General features: G+C 45.9%; 3 protein-coding genes across 12 annotated transcripts in view; all 3 read left to right on the top strand.

Moving 5' to 3' along the window:
• The first annotated feature begins 118 nt into the window (after positions 1 to 118).
• On the top strand, positions 119 to 6,307 carry LOC109883012 (E3 ubiquitin-protein ligase TRIM39). Its single transcript, XM_031821397.1, is given in 11 exon segments — positions 119 to 297; positions 494 to 644; positions 1,333 to 1,395; positions 1,398 to 1,418; positions 2,046 to 2,165; positions 2,383 to 2,532; positions 3,164 to 3,311; positions 3,842 to 3,868; positions 4,426 to 4,588; positions 5,597 to 5,798; positions 5,800 to 6,307. Coding segments are annotated over 11 exon segments (1,377 nt in total). The 5' UTR covers positions 119 to 148; the 3' UTR covers positions 5,983 to 6,307.
• Positions 6,308 to 9,130: 2,823 nt separating this feature from the next.
• Positions 9,131 to 13,252, top strand: LOC116372936 (claudin-6-like). Its single transcript, XM_031821423.1, has 2 exons — positions 9,131 to 9,478; positions 11,987 to 13,252. The coding sequence occupies exon 2, from the start codon at positions 12,289 to 12,291 to the stop codon at positions 12,931 to 12,933; it is 645 nt and encodes a 214-aa protein (XP_031677283.1). The 5' UTR covers positions 9,131 to 9,478; positions 11,987 to 12,288; the 3' UTR covers positions 12,934 to 13,252.
• A 3,939-nt stretch (positions 13,253 to 17,191) lies between these two features.
• The window catches only part of LOC109883006 (hepatocyte growth factor-regulated tyrosine kinase substrate), a 29,440-nt gene continuing 19,513 nt past the window's right edge, over positions 17,192 to 27,118 (top strand). For 5 of the 10 annotated variants that reach the window (XM_031821411.1, XM_031821421.1, XM_031821420.1 and 2 more), the window contains exons 1-7: positions 17,272 to 17,435; positions 18,880 to 18,964; positions 19,222 to 19,297; positions 21,143 to 21,235; positions 25,415 to 25,532; positions 25,817 to 25,869; positions 25,986 to 26,054. In XM_031821411.1, coding sequence (XP_031677271.1) covers positions 17,399 to 17,435; positions 18,880 to 18,964; positions 19,222 to 19,297; positions 21,143 to 21,235; positions 25,415 to 25,532; positions 25,817 to 25,869; positions 25,986 to 26,054 — 531 coding nt within the window. In that variant the 5' untranslated portion in view covers positions 17,272 to 17,398. Of the gene's footprint in view, positions 17,436 to 18,879; positions 18,965 to 19,221; positions 19,298 to 21,142; positions 21,236 to 25,414; positions 25,533 to 25,816; positions 25,870 to 25,985; positions 26,055 to 27,118 lie in introns of all 10 variants that reach the window. The other 5 variants (XM_031821418.1, XM_031821415.1, XM_031821416.1 and 2 more) reach the window with 4 other exon arrangements.

The following is a 27,118-nucleotide window of genomic DNA, read 5'->3' as shown; positions in this document are numbered from 1 at the left end:
ACACTACAGGTTTCTGTTACTGCAAAGTGTTTCATGCTCAATCTCGTAGTATATTGAACTTGGACCTTTAGAAAAGGGGAATTGGAAAGGGTGGAGAGATGGAGCAGAGGGAAAGAGGGTTACGGAAAGGATGAATTGATTGATTTATATGGTGTTCTTCCAGGGCATGGCATCTACCATCTCTACCGTCAGCCTCATCTCCGAGAGGCACTTCCTGTGCCCGCTGTGTAAGGACATCTTCAGCAGTCCTGTGACTACTCCGTGTGGCCACAGTTTCTGTCAGGACTGCCTGTGTGGGTACGTCCCCTCGTTATCTACGATTATAAAGAATGAAGGTCGGGGGTGTCTATCGTTTGTTGAACTTTATTGAAAGCATTGCAGAGTACATTGTTGTTCACCAGCTCTGAAGCTCAAATAGTGCATGAGTAAAACATGGACTGGAGTACTGAGAGTATCATCAGAATAATAAAAACATGGACTGGGCTCATTACAGGTACTGGACCCGGCACCGTTCAGACTACTGTCCCCTCTGCAAGAGGTTGTTCCATTCCAGGCCAGACCTTAGTGTCAACCGCATCCTGGCTGACGTCTGTGACAACTACAGGAAGACACGGCCTGAGAGCCTTGAGGAGAGCCACGACACGGTACTCTACTGACCTTAGTGCAACATATTGTGACATTAAGAGGTTCAAGAGGCTACGGTGTACCTGTTATAGATACCTTGGTGTAATCCTCTTGATGTCATGATACCTTGGTGTAATCCTCTTGAAGTCATGATACCTTGGTGTGATCCTCTTGATGTTATGATACCTTGGTGTAATCCTCTTGATGTTATCATACCTGGTGGTGTAATCTCTTGATGTTATGATACCTCGGTGTAATCCTCTTGATGTCATGATACCTTGGTGTGTAATCATGTGATGGCATGATACCTTGGTGTAATCCTCTTGATGTTATGATACCTTGGTGTAATCCTCTTGATGTTATGATACCTTGGTGTAATCCTCTTGATGTCATGATACCTTGGTGTAATCCTCTTGGTATCATGACACCTTGGTGTAATCCTCTTGATGTCATGATACCTTGGTGTCATGTTACCTTGGTGTGTAATCATTGTGATGTCATGATACCTTGGTGTAATCCTCTTGGTGTCATGATACGTTGGTGTAATCCTCTTGGTGTCATGATACGTTGGTGTAATCTCTTGGTGTTATGATACCTTGGTGTAAGCCTCTTGATGTTATGATACCTTGGTGTAATCCTTTTGATGTTATGATACCTTGGTGTAATCCTCTTGATGTTATGATACCTTGGTATAATCCTCTTCTGCAGCCACAGGTTGTAGACATTGACCAGATGATCCAGGAGCGACTGAAGAAAGTTGAACAGACTCAGACCACTCCCTGCAGCTCCTCAAAGTGAGTCCCGATCCCAAATGGGCCCCTAGCTCCTACACCAGGGCTCTCCAAGCCTGTTCCTGGAGAGCTACCTAACTCCAACTCCAGTTATAACTAACCGGGTTCAGTTTATCAACCAGCTAATTATTAGAATCAGGTGCGCTAGATTAGGGTTGGAGTTAAAACCTACAGGATGGTATCTCTCCAGGTACAGGGTTAGAGAGGTCCTACAGGATGGTATCTCTCCAGGTACAGGGTTAGAGAGGTCCTACAGGATGGTATCCTCTCCAGGTACAGGGTTAGAGAGGTCCTACAGGATGGTATCTCTCCAGGTACAGGGTTAGAGAGGTTCTACAGGATGGTATCTCTCCAGGTACAGGGTTAGAGAGGCCCTACTGGATGGTATCTCTCCAGGTACAGGGTTAGAGAGGTCCTACACCCTACGCCCTTATGTAGATCTAGATGAGTTCGACAAATCCACCACCCTTACCACATACATGTCTTTTGTCCAATCACACCTTATCATCTTAAAGTGATGTGAGATACAGACATGTATGTTATCCAATCAGAACTGATGTCTGAGATATTGACCGTCTCTTGGCCAATTAGAACTCGTCTGAGATACAGACATGTCTTTTGTCCAATCAGAACTCGTGTGTAAGGGAGGTGCGTGAGAGCCAGAAGGTGTTCTCTGCCCTTGTCAGTTCCATGGAGAAGAGCCACAAGGCCGTGGTGGCAGCCATTGAGGAGAGACAGGGGGAGGAGGAGGTCTGTAATGTACAGTAATACTCTGATTTATTTATGAACGTATAAACAATAGAATAACAATAATAACGGATTGGATGTATTGAGCTCCTTTCTCGTGAATGAGTTACACAAGGCTCTTTACATAGTAAGGGGGGAAACTCACCTCATCCACCACCTATTGACACAATACAATGTGATTATCAATATACCAAATGTTACAATGCTTGTGTTTCTTTAGAGGATTGTTGAGAAGCTGGTGAAGGAGCTGGAACAGGAGATTCTACAGCTGAGGAATGGAGACACTGACCTGAGGCCTTGTCATTCCCAGCAGAGCCATGATGAGCTCGGTGGTGGTGGTGGTGGTGGTGGTCAGAAGAGTGTTGCAGTGGTAAGCCTGGCGTAGGGTGATGTCGCCCCTAGACGCTAGTTTTGGGCCAGTTTAGCATTTTCTCCATTAATGGTTAAGGTTTAGATTGAGGGAAAGGAAGCTGATCCTAGATCTGTACCTAGGGGAAACTTCACCCCAGAGCGGTAATCATATACTTAAGCAATAAGGCCCGAGGGGGTGTGGCATATAATCAACATACCAGAGCCAAGGGCTGTTCTTATGCACGACGCAACGCAGAGTACGGACTGGATACAGACCTTAAAACTGGTTACCAACGTCATTAGAACAGTAAAAAGACATGTTCTATCATACCCGTGGTATACCACGACATCCAGCCAATCAGCATTCAGGGCTCGAACCACCCAGTTTATAATGTCTGATATACATCGATTTCAGCCAATCAGAATTCAGGACCCAAACTACCCGGTTTATAATGTAGATTAGGACACAGTAGGTCTACACGTAGATCTTTGCTTCCTCATGTCTTCATTTCCATTAACAGAAACAGAGTTTCTTAATTATCATGACCACAGAAGAAAAGGCTTGAACCCTTAAATTAGTCCCCCAACCACTTATATTTCATCTTAAAATATAACCGTGTTTGTTTGTTTGTCCTCTATGTACGTCGCAGAGCACCACTTCCACCACGGGCTACTCTGAGAGGAGGGATTGGTCCAAGTTTTCCATGGAGACAGACCCCTGTATGGGCGTGACCAGGAGAGCAGTGTCAGACCTGATGGACATGGTTAAAGGAGAGCTCTGTAGACTCTCTAAAGCTGGTTAGTATTTACACTACAGATACGATCATATCATACTGGATCCATCTCTTACAGTTCTACATCCACCCTCAACACTTTAGTAGACCACATGTTTTGTGTTGATTAGACATCTGTCAGCATCTGATAAATGATTACTGTATTATTCTACTGCATATCTTTAGGGTGAGTGAAATGTCAGATCTGTTAGTCTGGGAAGGATTCTTATGGAACTGTTATCTTTAGGGTGAGTGAAATGTCAGATCTGTTAGTCTGGGAAGGATTCTTATGGAACTGTTATCTTTAGGGTGAGTGAAATGTCAGATCTGTTAGTCTGGGAAGGATTCTTATGGAACTGTTATCTTTAGGGTGAGTGAAATGTCAGATCTGTTAGTCTGGGAAGGATTCTTATGGAACTGTTATCTTTAGGCTGAGTGAAATGTCAGATCTGTTAGTCTGGGAAGGATTCTTATGGAACTGTTATCTTTAGGCTGAGTGAAATGTCAGATCTGTTAGTCTGGGAAGGATTCTTATGGAACTGTTATCTTTTGCAGAGCTGAAGAAAATACAGAAATACACAGGTATGTCTCCACCTGCCCAAAGAGTTAGATATGCCATAATATCTATTTTTGTTGTTGTTCTTAAAGGACCAGTGCAGTCAAAATTCAGTTTTTCTGTGTTTTATATCATATTATACAACAGCTGATGAAACTAACACTGTAAAAGTGTGGGAAAGTGTTATTTCCTGATAGTTTTTGGTTGAAAATACAATCTTAATTAGCAGGTGTGGGTGGGCGGAAGTTTAGGCTTTCCATTGTGACATCACAATGTGGTAAATTGGTTAATAGACTAATAACAAAGAGAGTTCCAAACCTCTCTGCCAATAACGGCTAGTCTTCAGTTTTCCCCTCCCCCCTCAGACCACTCCCAGACAGTCCTAGCCAAAATCTTGCTTGAGAAATACTTGACAAATTTTTGCCCATTTTAATGGAAATCTATTAGAGTAAGGTATTTAATTATTACTCAGAAAACAATTTGATATTGAATTAAGAATGGTGGCGTTGGGCCTTCAAAGTACTTGTTTTACTAAGGTGAGTTTTCTGTTGCCATATGTTTCTCTCTCCTTCCTCTACCCTAGTAGACATCTCCCTGAGTCCCAAGACGGCCCACGCCTTTCTCTCGGTCTCAGAAGACCGGAAACAGGTGCGACACACAGACAAACACCAGGAGGTCCCAGACAACCCCAAGAGGTTTGACCGCGTGGCCAACGTCCTGGGAAGAGAATCCTTCAGCAGTGGCAGGTACTGTAATGTCCCTCTTTATACTGTTTGCCAATATAATAGCATTCTATATCTATATATCTACATTATCATAAAGATCTATGATCATATATCTATGGTTCTTAGAACAGATGTCAGACCGTCTGATATAGTTTGTTTGTTGAACTTTACTGAAACTATTCACTGAAACTATTCACTCATGTCTCTTTACCTTACCTAGTCCCTGTAGTAAAACATGGACTGGATTTCAATACTAAGTTCATCAGTTATAATGATGAAAACATGGACTGGACTAGAATACAAGGTTCATCAGTTATAATGATGAAAACATGGACTGGACTTAATACAAGGTTCATCAGTTAGAATGATGAAAACCTGGACTGGACTTAATACAAAGTTCATCAGTTAGAATGATGAAAACATTGATTCCATTCGAGGTACTACTGGACTAATGTTGACTTCATTCCAGGTACTAATGTTGACTCTATTCCAGCTACTAATGTTGACTCCATTCCAGCTACTAATGTTGACTCCATTCCAGGTACTAATGTTGACTTCATTCCAGGTACTAATGTTGACTCCATTCCAGGTACTAATGTTGACTTCATTCCAGGTACTAATGTTGACTTCATTCCAGGTACTAATGTTGACTCCATTCCAGGTACTAATGTTGACTCCATTCCAGGTACTACTGGACTAATGTTGACTCCATTCCAGATACTAATGTTGACTCCATTCCAGGTACTACTGGACTAATGTTGACTCCATTCCAGCTACTAATGTTGACTCCATTCCAGCTACTAATGTTGACTCCATTCCAGCTACTAATGTTGACTCCATTCCAGCTACTAATGTTGACTCCATTCCAGCTACTAATGTTGACTTCATTCCAGATACTAATGTTGACTCCATTCCAGGTACTAATGTTGACTCCATTCTAGGTACTACTGGACTAATGTTGACTCCATTCCAGGTACTACTGGACTAATGTTGACTCCATTCCAGGTACTAATGTTGACTCCATTCCAGGTACTACTGGGAGGTGGAGGTGGGAGAGAAGATAGAGTGGAACCTGGGCGTGGCCAGACAGTCCATCAACAGGAAAGGGAAGTTTACAGTCAGCCCAGCCAATGGCTTCTGGACACTGAGCCTAAAGAGCGGGGGTCAATACGTAGCTAACACCTCCCCCACTGTCACCCCCGTGGGCCTGGAGCAGAAGCCCAGGAAGGTGGGGGGTGTTTCTGGACTATGTGGAGGGCCGAGTGTCCTTCTACTGCGCGGAGACTGGGGTTCACATCCATACGTTTACAGATGGCTTCACTGATAGACTACATCCACTCTTTAGTCCTGGGAGGCAACATGGGGGCAGGAATATCGCTCCTCTGACTATTAGTACTAGCTTCTGTAGCATCTGAGCCCCCTGACTTAACCCCCACGCCTGTAATAGTCATTTAATAATGTCATTATGTAGCCTAATGTAGAATAAGGCTCACTCGGTCCTCTCTCACGTCTGCATTTTCAGTTGGATCAACTGGCTCCTTTCCTAATATTGAGTTAATGCAGTGTCTGTGTTATCAGGCAATGAGCTGGGTAATCAATAGTAATGCTATAATTTATTTTATTTATAATTTATGACAGTATATATGAACCCTCAAATGTATATTTTTTACAAAGTGTTGACTTTTTAAAAATTCTGTGCATCATTAAAAAATCTGTAAATTATTCACATACATTCTAGTTCTAGAATGACTGAGTCATTTCATAAACCATGCCGCAGGCCCTAACTATTTGTTTGATAACAAGAAACCTTGACCATTCATGTATCAACCTTGTCCAGTCATGCTACCTAGCTAACATCTGGCTAACAGCTGGCTAACAGCGGGCCAACAGCGGTCTAACAGCGGTCTAACAGCGGTCTAACAGCTGGCTAACAGCGGGCTAACAGTGGGCCAACAGCTGGCTAACAGCGAGCCAACAGCTGGCTAACAGCTGGCTAACAGCGGGCTAACAGCTGGATAGATACTCCAGGTGATGTGCTTGAAAGGTAGGATCGATCATCTCTTTTTCTGGTTCCCCTGTGACTGTCTGGTGCCCCTAACTTCTTAAAGGTCCAATGCAGACATTTTTATTTAAATGGCAAATCATTTCTGGGTAACAATGAAGTGCCTAACTGTGATTGTTTTCAATTGAAATGGTCAAAGAGAAACAAAAAATGAGCCACTAAAAAAAAAGAGCAATTTCTCAAACAAGAATTTTGCTAGGACTGTCTGGGAGTGGGGGAGGGGGAAACTGAAAACTAGCTGTTATTGGCAGAGAGGTTTGGAACTCTCTTTCTTATTGGTCTACTACCAGTTTATGAGCTGGTGATGTCACCAGGCAGGCCAAAACTCCATCCCACCAGAACAGGCTGTCATTTCAGACGGTCTTTTTGAACAGCTCGTACACTACAAGGGCATTATCAGAAATTTCACAATTGCACAGATTTATTCCAATCCCATAATGTGGAAATATATATAAACACAGAAAGGTCTAGTTTTTGATTGAACTGGGCCTTTAAAGTTGTCAGCACCACACGTGCTCCCACCCACTACAAGACTATCCACTCACTATCCACCCACTACAAGACTATCCACTACAAGACCAACTATCCACTACAAGACCATCCATCCACTACAAGACCATCCATCCACTACAAGGCCAACTATCCACTACAAGACCAACTACGCACTACAAGACCATCAATCCACTACAAGACCAACTATCCACTACAAGACCATCCATCCACTACAAGACCATCTATCCACTACAAGACCAACTATCCACTACAAGACCATCTATCCACTACAAGACCAACTATCCACTACAAGACCAACTATCCACTACAAGACCAACTCTCCACTACAAGACCAACTATCCACTACAAGACCATCTATCCACTACAAGACCAACTATCCACTACAAGACCATCCATCCACTACAAGACCAACTACCCACTACAAGGCCATCCATCCACTACAAGACCAACAATCCACTACAAGACCATCCATCCACTACAAGACCAACTACCCACTACAAGACCAACTACCCACTACAAGACCAACTACCCACTACAAGACCATCTATCCACTACAAGGCCAACTATCCACTACAAGGCCAACTATCCACTACAAGACCAACTATCCACTACAAGACCAACTACGCACTACAAGACCAACTATCCACTACAAGACTAACTACCCACTACAAGACCATCTATCCACTACAAGACCATCTATCCACTACAAGACCATCTATCCACTACAAGACCAACTATCCACTACAAGACCAACTATCCACTACAAGACCAACTATCCACTACAAGACCAACTATCCACTACAAGACCATCTATCCACTAAAAGACCAACTATCTACTACAAGACCATGGTGTTTACCTACGGAGCAGCAAGGTGAACTGCCCCTCCTTGTCTTCAGGCTCAAACCCTACACCCCAACCTCCCGAGTGGCGCAGCGGTCTAAGGCATTGCATCTCAGTGCTAGAGGCATCACTACAGACCCTGGTTTGATTCCAGGCTGTATCACAACCGGCCGTGATTGGGAGTCCCATAGGGTGGCGCACAATTGTCTCACCGTCGTCCGGGTTAGGGTTTGGTTAAATAAAAAAATAAAAAACCCTGAGTACTCCGTTCTGGTGTCTTGGTCCTACCACCCCTAGGGGAGGGCAGCTCCCACTCAGCCCAGTCAAAGCTCTTCTCTGTCCCGGCACCTCAATGGTGGAACGAGCTTCCCCATGAAACTAGGACAGCAGAGTCCCTGTCCATCTTCTGAAAACGTGTGTACCTCTTCAAAGAGTATCTTAAATAAGACATCCCAGTCTTATTTCCCCTCCAACTTAAATTATACTTGTCTTTTCCTACAAGCATTGACCTTGCTGATAACTACTTCATTGAGTTGAGTGTCTCACCTTGCTATTTTAAGATGAATGCACTTGACTGTAAGTCACTCTGGATAAGAGCGTCTGGTAAATGACTTAAATGTAAATCGTAAAGTTTTATTTCGATCCCTGTTCTGTTCTCCTAGTACTTCCTGTTTCTTTCGTTGGCTAGTTGAATTCTCGTCGTTGATCAGCACGGTTAACGGGTTGATGGGTGGTTACCACAGCTACAACGGTCCTTTCGTAACTTCCAAAGGTCAAGTTAAAGGCAGGTTTTTAGGAGACATGAGACATGTGAACAGGAGGTAGAATAAAGGGAGAGAACTGAACTAGAGCCCTCTGTGACCCGCCTCAGTCACTAACTTCAGTTGAACACATAAAACATTAAAAACAGGGAGATGAAAAGAATGGAGCACATCAAAGAACAAGCGAGGCGAAAAGATGAAAAAGAAGACAGAATGGGTTGTTGGCCTGGATGGATGGAGGAATGAATGGATGATGGTGTGGGGGTGTCGGAGAGAGAGAACAGCAGTGGAGAACAGCATGCCATTGTACTTGAACACCAGGCACTGGGAGACACACACACACACACAAACACCGCTACACATACTGTCACACACGCTTACACAGACACACTGACAGACACACAAGCGTATGCTTCTACCCACTGCCACACAGACTTGCGCTAGCTGGCATCTCAGAGGGCAGCCCTCTCTCCAGTCCTGTCCTGTCCTGGGTGTTGAAGCTCGCTGGATGTTGAAGCTCTTCACCCCCTCTGCAGAAGCCAGCCTGACCTCTCAGGTCCTCGTTCGTACCTGTGGACTGAGCTGAACCTTCAAGACCTCTGTCTCTGCCTCCCCCTGAACCAGCCAACCGGTTACCTACATCCACCTCTGACCGATACAACCACAGCTCCACAGGACTGCGGAAGAACACACTGCTTGGAAGAGGAGAGGAGATCCAACACACTCCATCTGAGGTGACTAATGTACTCTAATCTATTGTTGATGTGTGTATTGAAACTCTAATGTATTGTTGATGTGTATTGTAAATACTACGGCGTTAGTACAGTCAACAAAAACATTGTGGTATTGAAACCTTCCACCTCAAGGTTAAGAAGGTGTTCCGTAGCTTGTTGGACCTGTCTGTGTCAGGATCTCACTGTCTATTATACTAATGTGTTTAGTCTCTTTTAGGATCTCACTGTCTATTATACTAATGTGTTTATTCTCTTTTAGGATCTCACTGTCTATCATACTAATGTGTTTATTCTCTTTTGGGATCTCACTGTCTATCATACTAATGTGTTTATTCTCTTTTAGGATCTCACTGTCTATTATACTAATGTGTTTCTTGTCTTTTATCATTAGTATGATACTGTAATTTATAAACTGGGCGGTTCAAGCCCTGAATGTTGATTGGCTGAGAGCCGTGGTATACGGTATACCACGGGTACGACAAATAATTTCTTTCTACTGCTCTATTTACGTTGGTAACCAGTTTATAATAGCAATAAGGCACCTCGGGGGTGTGTGGCATATGGTCAATATACCATGACTAAGGGCTGTATCCAGGCACTCTGCGTTGCGTCGTGCTTAAGAACAGCCCTTAGCTGTGGTATATTGGCCATATACCACACCCCCCCAGGCCTTATTGTTTAAGTATCTGATGCCTTTTCTTTTTTTTTTACCAATGTGGCATGAAACTAGAGAGGAGAAACTAGAGAGGGGAAACTAGAGAGGGGAAACTAGAGAGGGGAAACTAGAGAGGGGAAACTAGAGAGGAGAAACTAGAGAGGGGAAACTAGAGAGGGGAAACTAGAGAGGGGAAACTAGAGAGGGGGAACTAGAGAGGAGAGACTAGAGAGGAGAAACTAGAGAGGGGAAACTAGAGGGGAAACTAGAGAGGAGAAACTAGAGAGGGGAAACTAGAGAGGGGAAACTAGAGAGGGGAAACTAGAGAGGGGGAACTAGAGAGGAGAGACTAGAGAGGAGAAACTAGAGAGGGGAAACTAGAGGGGAAACTAGAGAGGAGAAACTAGAGAGGAGAAACTAGAGAGGGGAAACTAGAGAGGGGAAACTAGAGAGGAGAAACTAGAGAGGAGAAACTAGAGAGGGGAAACTAGAGAGGAGAGACTAGAGAGGAGAAACTAGAGAGGGGAAACTAGAGAGGGGAAACTAGAGAGGGGAAACTAGAGAGGGAAACTAGAGAGGAGAAACTAGAGAGGAGAAACTAGAGAGGGGAAACTAGAGAGGGGACACTAGAGAGGAGAAACTAGAGAGGAGAAACTAGAGAGGGGAAACTAGAGAGGGGAAACTAGAGAGGGGAAACTAGAGAGGGGAAACTAGAGAGGGGAAACTAGAGATAAAGGTCCCCTGTTAGACAATATTTTAATCATAGTCTTATTTCATCACCCCAATGTTCATTTCAAGTTGAATTCACGGTTAGTTGACAACTCAACCAAATGTAAATCCAAACAGACGTCAGTTCAATGTTAAGTTTGGATTTACATTTGGTTGAGTTGTCAACTAACTGTGAATTCAACTTGAAATGAACAACACATGTCACCATGTCATTGGATTTAGGTTCAAAGTTAGGTGGAAAAAAAAGACTAAATGTCCTTTACGTTCATGACGTTTTGATCCGATAAGTTTTCCACGTTGATTCAACGTCATCACGTAGATTTTTTGTTGTTGTTGAAATGACGCGGAAACAAACGGTGATTCAACCAATTTTTGCCCAGCGGGTTAACCTCTATCAATTTTGCCGATACAAGTAGTGATTGATCCATCTATTGTATCAGTCCAGCTGTTATTTCTCCCAGTGTAATTAAGACGGTCCAGAACAGAGTTAAACCGAGCTGGGTCCTCAGTCAACAGATCCTGGGCCCACTGTACTAGTCCTGTATGAAAGCCCTGCTGTGTTCCGATCCTCCTCATGTTTTCCTGAGATAACCCAGTGTTCTGGCCAGGCAGGCGTAGCAGCTCGTAGCTCCAACACCCACAGTAGGACAGTCAATGGAAACCGTTCTCTCTCTGCTCCTTCGGGTCCACACTGGAATCCAGTCACTCTCAGGCCCTCCCCCCCCCTGCCTGTTTACAAATAGTTATGATAAACATTACTTACAGTAGCTAAACACTGGGATTATTTGGATTTTTACATGTTTATGAATGCTATGCTAATCTGTGTAGGATTCAATAGACTGGGTGAATGGTACTTCTGCCTGACAACACAGCTCTTAGCTCCCTCAGTAGATACTGGAGAACTTTTATTTGTATAGCTTTGAATCTTTTTAAGGAATTGATCTTATTAACACTTTGTTCTAGCTAGCTATTTGTGTAGGTAGCTATCAAGTAAACACAATGATTCATGATATGATTTGCTATTATTCTGGTGGTTTAGAAGTGCATTTGCATAAGTGCAGTTCAGAAATGTCCTCAACTGGATCACTATACTAACCACTGCTTTTATTTCATCTGGTTGTTAGGACGTTCGGCCTCGTCTGTCCCCAGTTGGCCTCCACATCAACCAGAGAGAAGGAGAGGGGCAAGAAGAAGAAGAAGAGGAGGAGGAAGACATCTGTTTTTCAAGATTTCGGGGGTGCATAGACTTTCCACGGCTTGGGACTATTTTAGTGAGACAAAGAGAAAGGACTTTAACATCCCAGTAACAACCAACGTGGTACAAATACTTACGAAAATACAGCCAAATACCGGTAGACATCGTCAACCGTCACCACAACCGTTACTACTGCCACAACAACAACAACAACAGCCTGACACCTTAACCATGGCGACCACCGGCATGCAGCTCCTGGGCCTGATCTTGTCTCTGGTTGGCTGGGTGGGCGGCTTCCTGGTATGCTCTGTTCCGCTGTGGCGCGTCACCGCCTTCATCGGCAACAACATCGTGACGGCTCAGATCATCTGGGAGGGGCTGTGGATGACCTGCATCGTCCAATCAACGGGCCAAATCCAGTGCAAGGTGTACGACAGTCTCTTGGCCCTGCCCAGCGACATGCAGGCGGCCCGGGGCCTCACCGTGCTCTCCGTCCTCCTCTGTGGCCTGGCCCTGGCTTTAGGTGTGGTGGGGGTAAAGTGCACCAAGTGTATTGGTCAGAATAGTCTGAAGGCTCGTATTGCAAGGATCTCCGGCTTTCTGTTCGGCATCGCTGGGTTTCTCTACCTGGTTCCTATCTGCTGGACGGCCCACTCCATTATCAGGGACTTCTATGATCCCCACGTGGCCGCGCCGCACAAGAGAGAGCTAGGCCCCGCTCTATACCTGGGCTGGGGGGCGTCGGCCTTGCTCCTGATTGGTGGGTCGCTGCTGTATGCCGGGTCGAGTCCTCCAGGCATCCCCGGGTCTCCGACCTTCAGCAGCGACAGCAGCCCCCGTAGAGGACCTGCTGCTCAGGTCAAAGGTTACGTCTGATCGGAATGCCACAAAACCCCATGATTCTATGATTCCATGATTCCGAAATTCTATGATTCCATGATTCCGCCCTGACAACATGAAAAACCCTCCTCTCTTAGTATTTATACTTTTTAATACTTTGGAATGTTAATGTTATTATTATTCGGTGGTGCTTTTTCTCATTCTTTTAAAAGATGCACTAGGAGGTTATGAAGGGAATTGTGAAATCATTTTGTTATTTCATGTGTCCCTGTTGTCCTCCGATAACCCCATTGTCTGTCAGTCTGTCTGTCTGTCAGTGTAAAACCCAATAAAATCATCAGTCTTTCAATTCCTCTCTGGGAAACTCCTCTGTGTGAATTCATCTATTCTAGGATACAGTAGCCTATATTCGCTTCAAACCAAAGGATTAGGATGGTCACCAAGAATAAATGTCTTGGCATTGTAGTGGGTCAATAGAACATGTTGTCATGTCGTCACCATTGTGACCTGTGAGTGGTGGTGCAGATTGGAACAGAACAATAGAACAATGGGGAACTGTGTGTGTGTGTACGTCTGTGAGTGTGTGGTGTAGCGCTGATGGAGAGAGCACCAGCCAAGGGCCTTTTTCCCAACCAGCTACCACTCATCCTCCATCTCCCATCAGGTCATCACTACAGACTGTATAGTTATCTCCATGTTTCAATGTCTCCAGTCCAGTCTAGATATCAAAACCGGGCTCCTGTCCTCAGTTCTTAGGGGACACTGCCCGCGTCCCAAATACCACCTTATTCCCTATACAGTTCGATGCTTTTGATGGAAGCATAGAGCTCTGGTTTAAAACTAGTGCACTACAATGGGCTCTGATCAAACAAAGTGCACTATATAGGGAATAGGGTTCAATTTAATTTAAGACTCAGACTCCAGTCCAGTCCAGTCCAGCAGAACCAGGCTCCTCACAAATGATTGGCTGACAATGACGTCATCAGGTGATGATGTCATTGCATCGTTCCCATACACCGTAAGTCGGGGTTCGTCAACTAGGTTTTTGCCTCGGGGCCCAAAAGGTTTTCAGAGCTAATAGTCGGCGGGCTGGAACACAATTAGCATATAACAGGAGCAAAGTTAATAGAAGCAGACAGTACAAATGGAACAGCATTCTTTTAGAACACATGATTCATACGTAATACATTTAATGACAATAACATAATAATTTTGAATTGATTAAAACTCATAAAATCGCCAATGCCTTCTTTATTCAGTTATTTATTGTTGTGTATGTCTCTGTGTGTTGATTGGCAGGGGGAAAAACAGCTCTAGAATAGTCTACTGGAGGCTACGCTAATTTATTTATTGTTGTGTATGTCTCTGTGTGTTGATTGGCAGGGGGAAAAACAGCTCTAGAATAGTCTACTGGAGGCTACGCTAGTTTATTTATTGTTGTGTATGTCTCTGTGTGTTGATTGGCAGGGGGAAAAACAGCTCTAGAATAGTCTACTGGAGGCTACGCTAGTTTATTTATTGTTGTGTATGTCTCTGTGTGTTGATTGGCAGGGGAAAACAGCTCTAGAATAGTCTACTGTAGGCTACGCTAGTTTATTTATTGTTGTGTATGTCTCTGTGTGTTGATTGGCAGGGGGAAAAACAGCTCTAGAATAGTCTACTGTAGGCTACGCTTGTTTGATTTACGTCAACATTCCTTCAGAACAATTACCTTCCCATATACTGGAAGATCTGATGTCAAATCTCCACTGTTGATTGAGTACATTAGAAGAAATGACAAACATCTCTCCATTAAAACGGTAAGTGTGTGTGTGTGTGTGTGTGTGTGTGTGTGTGTGTGTGTGTGTGTGTGTGTGTGTGTGTGTGTGTGTGTGTGTGTGTGTGTGTGTGTGTGTGTGTGTGTGTGTTTTGTCAAAGCATGTCATGTGGGATGTGTTGAGCGCCAGTAATAACTATTGTATTCATGAGACATAGTTGACATCCTTCAGATTCTACAGTTGCAGTGCTGTTATAGCTACTTTAATTATGATAAGCCATTTCATAAGATCTATCCATCTTATAAATATGACAACCCACATCACCGGCAGGAATAATGATTATCAATGTATCATATATATAAATGCAGATTTCATTAACTGTACAGCAGTAGATAAGGATCACAGTGCATGGCATGTAGCCTCTTAGTGTAGGTATATAAATAAATCAAGTCACATATTTTAAACACACACATTCTACTTTTAATTCAAGTAGATTTTCTGCACACAAAATGGAATCCATCTCATTAAATTAAACACGTTGTCATCTGCTAGAAGCTGTTGTTTATACATCGTCTTGTTTCTTTGACTGGTGGGTGGTGAGGAAGCTCCTGGCTAAGCTCGTCTCTCTCTGTGTCCAGCTCTACCAGCTATCAGTAGAGACTAGTAGACAGTCTTCCTCTCTCTCTGTGTCCAGCTCTACCAGCTAACAGTAGAGACTAGTAGACAGTCTTCCTCTCTCTCTGTGTCCAGCTCTACCAGTTAACAGTAGAGACTAGTAGACAGTCTTCCTCTCTCTCTGTGTCCAGCTCTACCAGCTAACAGTAGAGACTAGTAGAAAGTCTTCTTCTCTCTGTGTCCAGCCCTACCAGCTAACAGTAGAGACCAGTAGACAGTCTTCCTCTCTCTCTGTGTCCAGCTCTACCAGCTAACAGTAGAGACTAGTGGACAGTCTTCCTCTCTCTGTGTCCAGCCCTACCAGCTAACAGTAGAGACTAGTAGACAGTCTTCCTCTCTCTCTGTGTCCAGCCCTACCAGCTAACAGTAGAGACTAGTAGACAGTCTTCCTCTCTCTCTGTGTCCAGCTCTACCAGCTAACAGTAGAGACTAGTAGAAAGTCTTCTTCTCTCTGTGTCCAGCTCTACCAGCTAACAGTAGAGACTAGTGGACAGTCTTCCTCTCTCTGTGTCCAGCCCTACCAGCTAACAGTAGAGACTAGTGGACAGTCTTCCTCTCTCTGTGTCCAGCCCTACCAGCTAACAGTAGAGACTAGTAGACAGTCTTCCTCTCTCTCTGTGTCCAGCCCTACCAGCTAACAGTAGAGACCAGTAGACAGTCTTCCTCTCTCTCTCTGTGTCCAGCCCTACCAGCTAACAGTAGAGACTAGTAGACAGTCATCCTCTCTCTCTCTGTGTCCAGCCCTACCAGCTAACAGTAGAGACTAGTAGACAGTCTTCCTCTCTCTCTGTGTCCAGCCCTACCAGCTAACATTAGAGACTAGTAGAGACAGAGACACAATGTCACTGTATGGAGCATCAGCAGCACAGCCACAACAATGGCCTCCAGTGTTGTGAGTGCCAGGTAGTGACTCATACATAGAAATATAATCCACAGAAAAGGGCTTGGAACCTCTAACCCTGGACATTAGACTTGTATATGGATGGGTACACTCCCATTGGCTGTCAGTCCACCCATAATGCCATCATTGACTTGAATGGGGTGGGTCGTTCTATGCATTCTGCTTTTATGTACTCATCTATGACCTATGTATACCAGTGTAGGGAGGAGGAGAGTGTGATGAAATACAGCAAGGCAGTTCCTATTATTCCTCATAACAATGTGATGGAATGGATAGATGGCTGGATAGGGCCTAATCACGATGACGTAAGCCAATACCACAGGAGGCTGCTGACGGAAGGATGGCTCATAATAATGGCCGTGATTGAGCACATGGGAACCATGTGTTCTATGTATGTGTACCCGTCCACCCCAACTAAAGTGCCACCAACCTCCTGTGGCCTAGACACATAGAAGGTTGCAGCTCCACCACCCACCAACACTTAACGATCCCTCTCTTCTCTTTAACAATTTCATGTCGATTAAATTGGCTCGCACAGGTAGACTGTGAATGGGCCTCCGATTTGTTCTAGGGGTGGCAGGGTAGCCTAGTGGTTAGAGAGTTGGACAAGGAACCAGAAGGTTGCAAGTTCAAACCCCCGAGCTGACAAGGTACAACTCTGTTGTTCTGCCCCTGAACAGGCAGTTAACCCACTGTTCCTAGGCTGTCATTGAAAATAGGAATTTTTATTTTTTTATTTAAATGTCTCCCTGTATTTCACTTGATCAAACTGAGTAGAATTTAGGCGAACCAACTGATCAGAAAACCGCCATTGGTGAGGATTTATTGAGTACCCAGTAAAGTCTAGCTTGTTGCACCGTCATAAAAATATTCCCCTGTCAAACGTAATGTTGTGGAACCCATGTCCACTTGAATGAACTGTACACAACCAAGTCCCCCTGTACAATCCCCTCTTCAGACTATAGGGGGCAACGTCACAATACCTTTTGGAATAGACGGACTTCACCCACCGAACCACAGAGTTTCTAAACCCGAAACAGGAAGTAGGAAGTAGCAAATAACTTTACAGCTGGCTAGCGATCTATACAGTGGATGTGTTAAAATCATTTTTGGATTGACCCCCAAAAAATTACGTTCTCGTCAGCTAGCCTGCGTCATTGGATCAGCCATGGGAAAGGGTGGTGGTACATTTGAGAGGCTTCTTGGTAAGATATGAGTATCTAAACATTTTACACCGGTGACTGTTTTTTTGCGTATTGTTTTGGCAGTCGTTTGGGGCTGTGACACAGCCCTGCTAACATTAGCTAACGTTACCTAGCTAAACTTGGCATTGTCTGTGTTCAGTTCGACGATAGGCCGAGGCCTCTAATCGAGTATCGTCTTTTCTATCGAGTATTGCAGTGTAACTGCTTATCGATAACATGTCATTTAATCTACCAAAAACTATGTTTACATGCCAGGCATTTTGTCTAGCCTAGGTTAGCTTGGCTAGCTAGCATGCTAGCAACGCAATCAGAGGATGTTGTGTGGGTGCGTTGCGCCCCGATTTTCCCGACATAAAATAAAAAATACAAACATATTTGTTTTGTTGGATATCCCCGATCGTCAGACATAAATAATTGTTTTTATAATTTGCATAACTTTCATTATTTGCCATCCAGCTAGCTAGTTGTTCTAGATATATTAGCTCGTTTGCTAGTAGTAGCTTAGTGGGCTATCTATCCAGCTCACCCCACTGCGCCAGACAACGTCACCAGACATATGTTCTTATCAGTCTCATCGTAGACTAACTTCAACCCCTAAACAGTTCAGACAACTCGCTGACAACTGTAATCATCAGTAGATTGCTTCAAGTGCTCTGATGTTATTGAGGGTGCCAGTGCCTATTGTTGAGCCCTGTGTTGGCATAATAATGTAAGGCCAACACATCATAAACTGGCCCACAGAAAAGGCCGAAGGTTTGTGTCAATCATAATAACATACAGGCTCATTCCCGGTTACCGACGTTTCCTCTTAGTTTTGCAACGGCCGCAAGCTAGTTAGTTACTGTGTAGAAATGCATTCCATAACAGCATACCTGGATCCACTCACTATTAATCACTAACTAGGCCTACCCCACCCCCATCATTTACTGAATGGAGAAATCCTCTGTTTCCTTCCCAACAGGGATCGAATAATATGATCAGTTACATTTGTATAGGTCCACACGTCATGCCTGGACATGTTCATGTTGTAGTCTAAACTCTGAATTAAAATTGTGATGTGGGAAAGGCTGCTTTCTCAGTCATTAATGATTTTGAATAGGTGCTAGTCACAATCAATTTCACCTGCTCACAAGCAAACACACAACTCCACTGTTTAGAGAAATAGCCTATGCTTTCAGGTGTAAGGTTTTGTCTTATCCACCCTGGTTAAAAGACCCTCACACTTCTCTTTTCTTACTAACACTGACTTAGCTGATAGCTACTTTATTGAGGGAATGTGTACTTGCTACGACTGTGATATGTGGTTGTCTCACCAAGCTATTTTAAGATTAATGCACTGACTGTAAGTCGCTCTGGAAAACATTCTGCTGAATGACGTAAATGTTTATGATGATCTTGAATGAAAGACATGTGAGACACTGAACCCTCTCCTCTCTGTCTGCAGATAAAGCAACCAGTCAGCTGCTGCTGGAGACAGACTGGGAGTCCATCCTGCAGATCTGTGATCTCATTCGTCAAGGAGACACACAGTGAGTAGTAGAGTGCCGGGTACACCACAGCCCTGATCAAATACTTAGAATCCTTCCTTCCTTCTGGTAATCACTAGCCTAATCTCTGTGATTGGATAATTGCAGTGGAGAAGTCCTTAAGTGTTTCCATGATGAGGCCTAGGAAGGAAGGAAGGAAGGAAGGAAGGAACCATTTGAAAAATAATTGGAACTAGCCCCATGTTTCTCCACACGATAGAAGTGTGTCTGGTCTGATCAACGTCTTTCTCTTCCTGCAGGGCGAAGTATGCCATCGGAGCCATTAAGAAGAAGCTAATGGATAAGAACCCGCATGTGGCCCTTTATGGTCTTGAGGTGGGTTACGAGACTGACCAATGCTGCGTGGATCTACGCTGAACCACTCCCACTTGTAACGACACAATCATAACCTTTTAGTGCTGCTTTACAGGACGGCTCATCAATTATTCACATTGGGCCATATTCAGATGTTTTGAATAATGAATGCGTTAAGGAAATTATATCCAGATATATATACGCCTCCATCACACCGACAGATCTATACGCCTCCATCACACCGACAGATCTATACGCCTCCATCACACCGACAGATCTATACGCCTCCATCACACCGACAGATCTATACGCCTCCATCACACCGACAGATCTATACGCCTCCATCACACGACAGATCTATACGCCTCCATCACACCGACAGATCTATACGCCTCCATCACACCGACAGATCTATACGCCTCCATCACACCGACAGATCTATACGCCTCCATCACACCGACAGATCTATACGCCTCATCACACGACAGATCTATACGCCTCCATCACACCGACAGATCTATACGCCTCCATCACACCGACAGATCTATACGCCTCCATCACACCGACAGATCTATACGCCTCCATCACACCGACAGATCTATACGCCTCCATCACACCGACAGATCTATACGCCTCCATCACACGACAGATCTATACGCCTCCATCACACCGACAGATCTATACGCCTCCATCACACCGACAGATCTATACGCCTCCATCACACCGACAGATCTATACGCCTCATCACACGACAGATCTATACGCCTCCATCACACCGACAGATCTATACGCCTCCATCACACGACAGATCTATACGCCTCCATCACACCGACAGATCTATACGCCTCCATCACACCGACAGATCTATACGCCTCCATCACACCGACAGATCTATACGCCTCCATCACACGACAGATCTATACGCCTCCATCACACCGACAGATCTATACGCCTCCATCACACCGACAGATCTATACGCCTCCATCACACCGACAGATCTATATGCCTCCATCACACCGACAGATCTATACGCCTCCATCACACCGACAGATCTATACGCCTCCATCACACCGACAGATCTATACGCCTCCATCACACCGACAGATCTATACGCCTCCATCACACCGACAGATCTATACGCCTCCATCACACCGACAGATCTATACGCCTCCATCACACCGACAGATCTATACGCCTCCATCACACCGACAGATCTATACGCCTCCATCACACCGACAGATCTATACGCCTCCATCACACCGACAGATCTATACGCCTCCATCACACCGACAGATCTATACGCCTCCATCACACCGACAGATCTATACGCCTCCATCACACCGACAGCGTGATTCCATTTGGATACACCAGAGGTACGTTAGTTTCCAGTGGAACGCTGTGTTTGCCTTGCAGCGCTGCAGAGGCAGTGTGTTCTGTGTGATGTACAGGTTGGATTTATCAAACGTAAGCATCAAACTGTATGTGTCGACGGCTCGACAGAAATGGTAGCAGAAGGTGAATGTTGAACTTCAGTTGCCCACATATTTTAAAATTTATTTTACCTTTATTTAACCAGGCAAGTCAGTTAAGAACAAATTCTTATTTTCAATGACGGCCTGGGTTAACTGCCTGTTCAGGGGCAGAACGACAGATTTGTACCTTGTCAGCTCGGGGATTTGAACTTGCAACCTTCCGGTTACTAGTCCAACGCTCTAACCACTAGGCTACCCAGATGATGCTGCGTAACATTTTGCGTAATGATGCTGTCGGTGTAACCACGGTGACAGGCTAGTTCCATAGTGAAAGGTCTGACGTGAGGCGTAATCAGAAGAATTGGGCCTCTGTGTTGTTTCTTCCCCCTGTCAGGTGTTGGAGTCAGTAGTGAAGAACTGTGGTCAGACGGTCCATGATGAGGTGGCCTGTAAAACCACCATGGAGGAGCTGAAGGATCTACTGAAGGTGACCCTGTCTTGATTCAGCCCCTCTACACCTCTTTCAGCCCCTCTTCGCCCCCTCTACACCCCTTTCACCCCCTCTACACCTCCTTCAGCCCCTCTACACCTCCTTCAGCCCCTCTACCCCTCCTTCACCCCCTCTACTCCTTCAGCCCCTCTACCCCTCCTTCACCCCCTCTACACCTCCTTCAGCCCCTCTACCCCTCCTTCAGCCCCTCTACCCCTCCTTCAGCCCCTCTACCCCTCCTTCAGCCCCTCTACCCCTCCTTCAGCCCCTCTACCCCTCCTTCAGCCCCTCTACCCCTCCTTCAGCCCCTCTACACCTCCTTCAGCCCCTCTACACCTCCTTCAGCCCCTCTACACCTCCTTCAGCCCCTCTACACCTCCTTCAGCCCCTCTACCCCTCCTTCAGCCCCTCTACACCCCCTTCAGCCCCTCTACACCCCCTTCAGCCCCTCTACCCCTCCTTCACCCCCTCTACAACACCCCTTCTACACCTCCTCCACCCCCTCTACACCTTCCATTCACCCCCTCTACAACACCCCTTCTACACCTCCTCCACCCCCTCTACACCTTCCATTCACCCCCTCTACAACACCCCTTCTACACCTCCTCCACCCCTTCTACACCTCCCTTTCACCCCTGTCATGCACCATCTTTCTTAGCATCATAGCAGAGGGATACTCTTAATGATCGGCTATGAAAAGCCAACTGACATTTACTCCTGAGGTGCTGACCTGTTGCACCCTCGACAACTACTGTGATTATTATTATTTGACCATGCTGGTCATTTATGAACATTTGAACATCTTGGCCATGTTCTGTTATAATCTCCACCCGGCACAGCCAGAAGAGGACTGGCCACCCCTCATAGCCTGGTTCCTCTCTAGGTTTCTTCCTAGGTATTGGCCTTTCTAGGGAGTTTTTCCTAGCCACCGTGCTTCTACACCTGCATTGCTTGCTGTTTGGGGTTTTAGGCTGGGTTTCTGTACAGCACTTTGAGATATCAGCTGATGTACGAAGGGCTATATAAATAAATTTGATTTGAATTGATTTACTCTAGAGTGGACTAGTCTGCTGTGGTCTTGTACAGGCCTACATCCCATCAATCTCCTCCTTGTTGTATAGGAGTGTTACTCTAGAGTGGACTGGTCTGCTGTGGTCTTCTACAGGCCTACATCCCATCAGTCTCCTCCTTGTTGTATAGGAGTGTTACTCTAGAGTGGACTGGTCTGCTGTGGTCTTCTACAGGCCTACATCCCATCAATCTCCTCCTTGGGTTACTTCCATTCAGACAGCTCTCATAGGGCCAGTTAAGTTTGTGGTGAGCCAAGAGGATGAAGGGACAGGAACCGTTATGTTTGTGGTGAGCCAAGAGGATGAAGGGACAGGAACAGTTATGTTTGTGGTGAGCCAAAAGGATGAAGGGACAGGAACAGGTATGTTTGTGGTGAGCCAAGAGGATGAAGGGACAGGAACAGTTATGTTTGTGGTGAGCCAAGAGGATGAAGGGACAGGAACAGGTATGTTTGTGGTGAGCCAAGAGGATGAAGGGACAGGAACAGGTATGTTTGTGGTGAGCCAAGAGGATGAAGGGACAGGAACAGGTATGTTTGTGATGAGAGAAGAGATGGAAGGGACAGGAATCAAACTACACATTAGAATAATACAAGCATGTTAGCATTTCAATTTCAATTTAGGTCAGAAAAGGAATGTCTTGGTTTTATGTCGACTGTCAGTTTTACAAGATCCAACTTATTGTGATCTCAGTGTAGAAACTGGGAGTGTTGGGCTGTAGCACTGAAGTACTAATCCAATCACGTGAGGGTTTCTTCTGGACGGGGGGGGGGGGTTCTCCCTCGACACTGATCTTGGGTCAGTTTTGCCCTCCCCCCGCCCCACTAATGGTTAAGGTTTGGAGTGGGGGAGGGGAAACTGACCCTAGATCTGAACCTAGAGGAAACTTCAGCCCAGAGGGCTCCTTGTGGAAGGAATGCCCTCTTTCTCTGGAGCTCTTGTGGTTGAGTTGGGTAAAGGAGGGAAGCTAAGACTAGGCTGTGACCCAGTCAGCTGACATGGGCTTGCCTCCCAAATTACACCCTGTTCCCTAGTGCGCTACTTTTGACCAGGGCCCACATAGGACTCTGGTATAAAGTAGTGCACTATGTAGGGAATAGTGTGCCGTTTGGGACGTAAACCATGGCGATCACAGCACACCAGAACGGCTGTAATAACACAGCAGACACCTCTCCCTCTGCTCTGATTTCTCCACCGTGTCTAGATGGCAGATGTATTCATGGTCCCTCTACTACTGAAATCGGCTTCATGGCCAGCTACAGTTTGTACTAGTTTTTACACACACAGTGTGATCTGTCTGGGGGATATGTCTGAGCCTTGTGCTGCACACTCCAATCCTTATGACCTTTTCACCCTGCGTCTTAGCCTCATAATCACCCACGGGTGCTGTAGTGAACTGCAGACCTGGGTTCAAATAGGGTTCGAAGTCTTCCAAATATTTCTGGTGTTTTGCTTAAACCTGTCTGGAGTGCCAGAATCTGCAGGGTTTGCCGTTTTCAGACTATTCTATTGGTTGCATTTCTCCAGGTGAGCGAAATTAAGCCTTGATCAAGTCTTTAAAATGATTTTCAAATAGTATTTGAACCCAACCTGGGAGCTGGCCAGAGGTCATTCAGTTTTCCACATAGAAATGTAGCCTAATGAGTGTAGTTGACACGATTCCTTACAGGACTGTCAATTGTATGTTCTACACAATGCATTTCTATCTGCAATGTTCAGAACAAGATAGATATTTTATGAATAAAACTGAAATCAGTCTATTTTTTAACCTTTAACCTTTATTTAACCAGGCAAGTCAGTTAAGAACAAATTCTTATTTTCAATGAAAGCCTAGAGGCAGAACGACAGATTTGTACCTTGTCAACTCGGGGATTCGAACTCACAACCTTTCGGTTACTTGTCCAACGCTCTAACCACTAGGCTACGCTGCCGCCCCTATTCTACCTGACAGTTATATCTGTTCTACACCACGCATATCTATCTGATTGTGAATGGTATGTTAAGGGTGCACCCTCTTGAACAGTTCATTTGGATACACTATACAGCATGACATTGCAGTCTTTTGATTGGCTCCCCACCCTTGTCAGGTGACCTTCTGTTGACTTCCTGATGGTGGTGTCATAGCTTGGTCACACGCTGATTCAGGTCAGACCGACTGAGGGACTTCCCAGCACAAGTCTCTACTCTCTGTGAGAGAACACAGCAAGACAACACTCTGAACATGTAGTCTCTGAAGTGACGTCTGGAATGGGATTATTTAGGGGGAAAAGGACTGAAGGAAACCTTTAAGTTTGAAGTATTTCTCTAGAGAATTGTTGGTCTGGTAAAACAAGTCTCTCTACCTAGGTTAGAACCTTGTTTCAGTCTAGGTGTAGAACCTTGTTTCAGTCTAGGTTAGAACCTTGTTTCAGTCTAGGTTAGAACCTTGTTTCAGTCTAGGTGTAGAACCTTGTTTCAGTCTAGGTGTAGAACCTTGTTTCAGTCTAGGTGTAGAACCTTGTTTCAGTCTAGGTGTATTCATATCATATTATTATAGTATAGCCTAGTATTATCAGTCTAGGTGTATTCATATCATATTATTATAGTATAGCCTAGTATTATCAGTCTAGGTGTATTCATATCATATTATTATAGTATAGCCTCGTATTGTCTTCTATTCTGGAAGAAGGAAGTGTTGTGTTTGTCAGGCGACTGAGGTGCCCAGTTTTTTGTGTTTTTAAATGCAGTTTATCTGTCTATAAAAGTTGTTCTTGTGAAGTTGTACATAACCACTCACTGAGTACTACAGTGTATCTGTGACTAACTCAGTGAGTGGTGATGTACTACAGTGTATCTGTGACTAACTCAGTGAGTGGTGATGTACTACAGTGTATCTGTGACTAACTCAGTGGTGATGTACTACAGTGTATCTGTGACTAACTCAGTGAGTGGTGATGTACTACAGTGTATCTGTGACTAACTCAGTGAGTGGTGATGTACTACAGTGTATCTGTGACTAACTCAGTGGTGATGTACTACAGTGTATCTGTGACTAACTCAGTGGTGATGTACTACAGTGTATCTGTGACTAACTCAGTGAGTGGTGATGTTTTGCCTCTTGAAACAGACGGAGCCCAACGTGAGGAATAAGATCCTTTACCTGATCCAGGCCTGGGCCCACGCCTTCCGCAACGAGCCCAAATACAAGGTGGTTCAGGACACGTACCAGATCATGAAGGTGGAGGGTAAGTCAGATCCCAGATCAGCCCCTAGCCCCCTAGACACTCCTGAAGACCTGAGAAGATTGGCTCGGTGGAGGAAACATAGTGGCAGCTGTCATCCCTTTCTTCTCAGTTGTCCTCAGGTTTTCCATAGGGTCTGGAGGTTGGCTATGATCTGGGATTCAGACACACAGTCACTAACACACAGTAAAACAGAATAGAGTAGTGTCACAGTAAATATTGATCTTGTATTTAAAAAAAAGCTTTATCCTGTATTGTTGGACATCTTGTATCTCCTGTTGTTCCAGGTCACGTGTTTCCAGAGTTCAAGGAGAGTGACGCCATGTTTGCTGCAGAGAGAGTAAGAGTCTTCCTCTCACTGATGTTGTTCTGGTTCGATACATCCTTACTACTGAATGTTCTCAGCTTGTTAGGAGGACCTCTAATGTCTCTCTCTATCTCTCTCTGTGTGTCCAGGCTCCAGATTGGGTGGATGCGGAGGAGTGTCATCGCTGCCGGGTGCAGTTTGGAGTGATGACTAGAAAGGTAAGGTAGCATGGCAGACTGGTGGAATGACAGACTGGCGGAATGGCGGACTGGCAGGAGGACGGACTGGCGGAATGGCAGACTGGCAGGAGGACGGAATGGCAGACTGGCGGGAGGGGGGGACGGACTGGCGGGAGGGAGGGAGGGAGGGAGGAAGGACTGGCGGGAGGGAGAGAGAGAGAGGGAGGACGGACTGGCAGGAGGGAGGGAGGACTGGCGGGAGGGAGGGAGGACTGGCGGGAGGGAGGGAGGACTGGCGGGAGGGAGGGAGGACTGGCGGGAGGGAGGGAGGACTGGCGGGAGGAAGGGAGGACTGGCGGGAGGGAGGGAGGACTGGCGGGAGGGAGGGAGGACTGGCGGGAGGGAGGACGGACTGGCGGGAGGGAGGACGGACTGGCGGGAGGGAGGACGGACTGGCGGGAGGGAGGACGGACTGGCGGGAGGGAGGACGGGAGGGAGGACGGACTGGAGGGAGGGAGGACGGACTGGAGGGAGGGAGGACGGACTGGAGGGAGGGAGGACGGACTGGAGGGAGGGAGGGAGGACGGACTGGAGGGAGGGAGGGATGGAGGGAGGGAGGACGGACTGACTGGAGGGAGGGAGGGAGGGAGGACGGACTGGCGGGAGGGAGGACGGACTGGCGGGAGGGAGGACGGACTGGCGGGAGGGAGGACGGACTGGCGGGAGGGAGGACGGACTGGAGGGAGGGAGGGCGGGAGGGAGGACGGACTGGAGGGAGGGAGGACGGACTGGAGGGAGGGAGGGAGGACGGACTGGAGGGAGGGAGGGATGGAGGGAGGGAGGACGGACTGACTGACTGGAGGGAGGGAGGGAGGACGGACTGGAGGGAGGGAGGGATGGAGGGAGGGAGGACGGACTGACTGACTGGAGGGAGGGAGGGAGGACGGACTGGAGGGAGGGAGGGAGGGAGGACGGACTGGAGGGAGGGAGGGAGAACGGACTGGAGGGAGGGAGGGAGGGAGGACGGACTGGAGGGAGGGAGGGAGGACGTACTGGAGGGAGGGAGGGAGGGAGGGAGGACGGACTGGAGGGAGGGAGGGAGG

Source organism: Oncorhynchus kisutch, unplaced genomic scaffold, assembly GCF_002021735.2.
Source record: "Oncorhynchus kisutch isolate 150728-3 unplaced genomic scaffold, Okis_V2 scaffold3971, whole genome shotgun sequence".
NCBI classification, from domain to species: Eukaryota; Metazoa; Chordata; class Actinopteri; order Salmoniformes; family Salmonidae; genus Oncorhynchus; species Oncorhynchus kisutch.
Note: the sequence above shows the minus strand (reverse complement) of the source record. Positions and strands in the feature narration are given on the sequence as shown.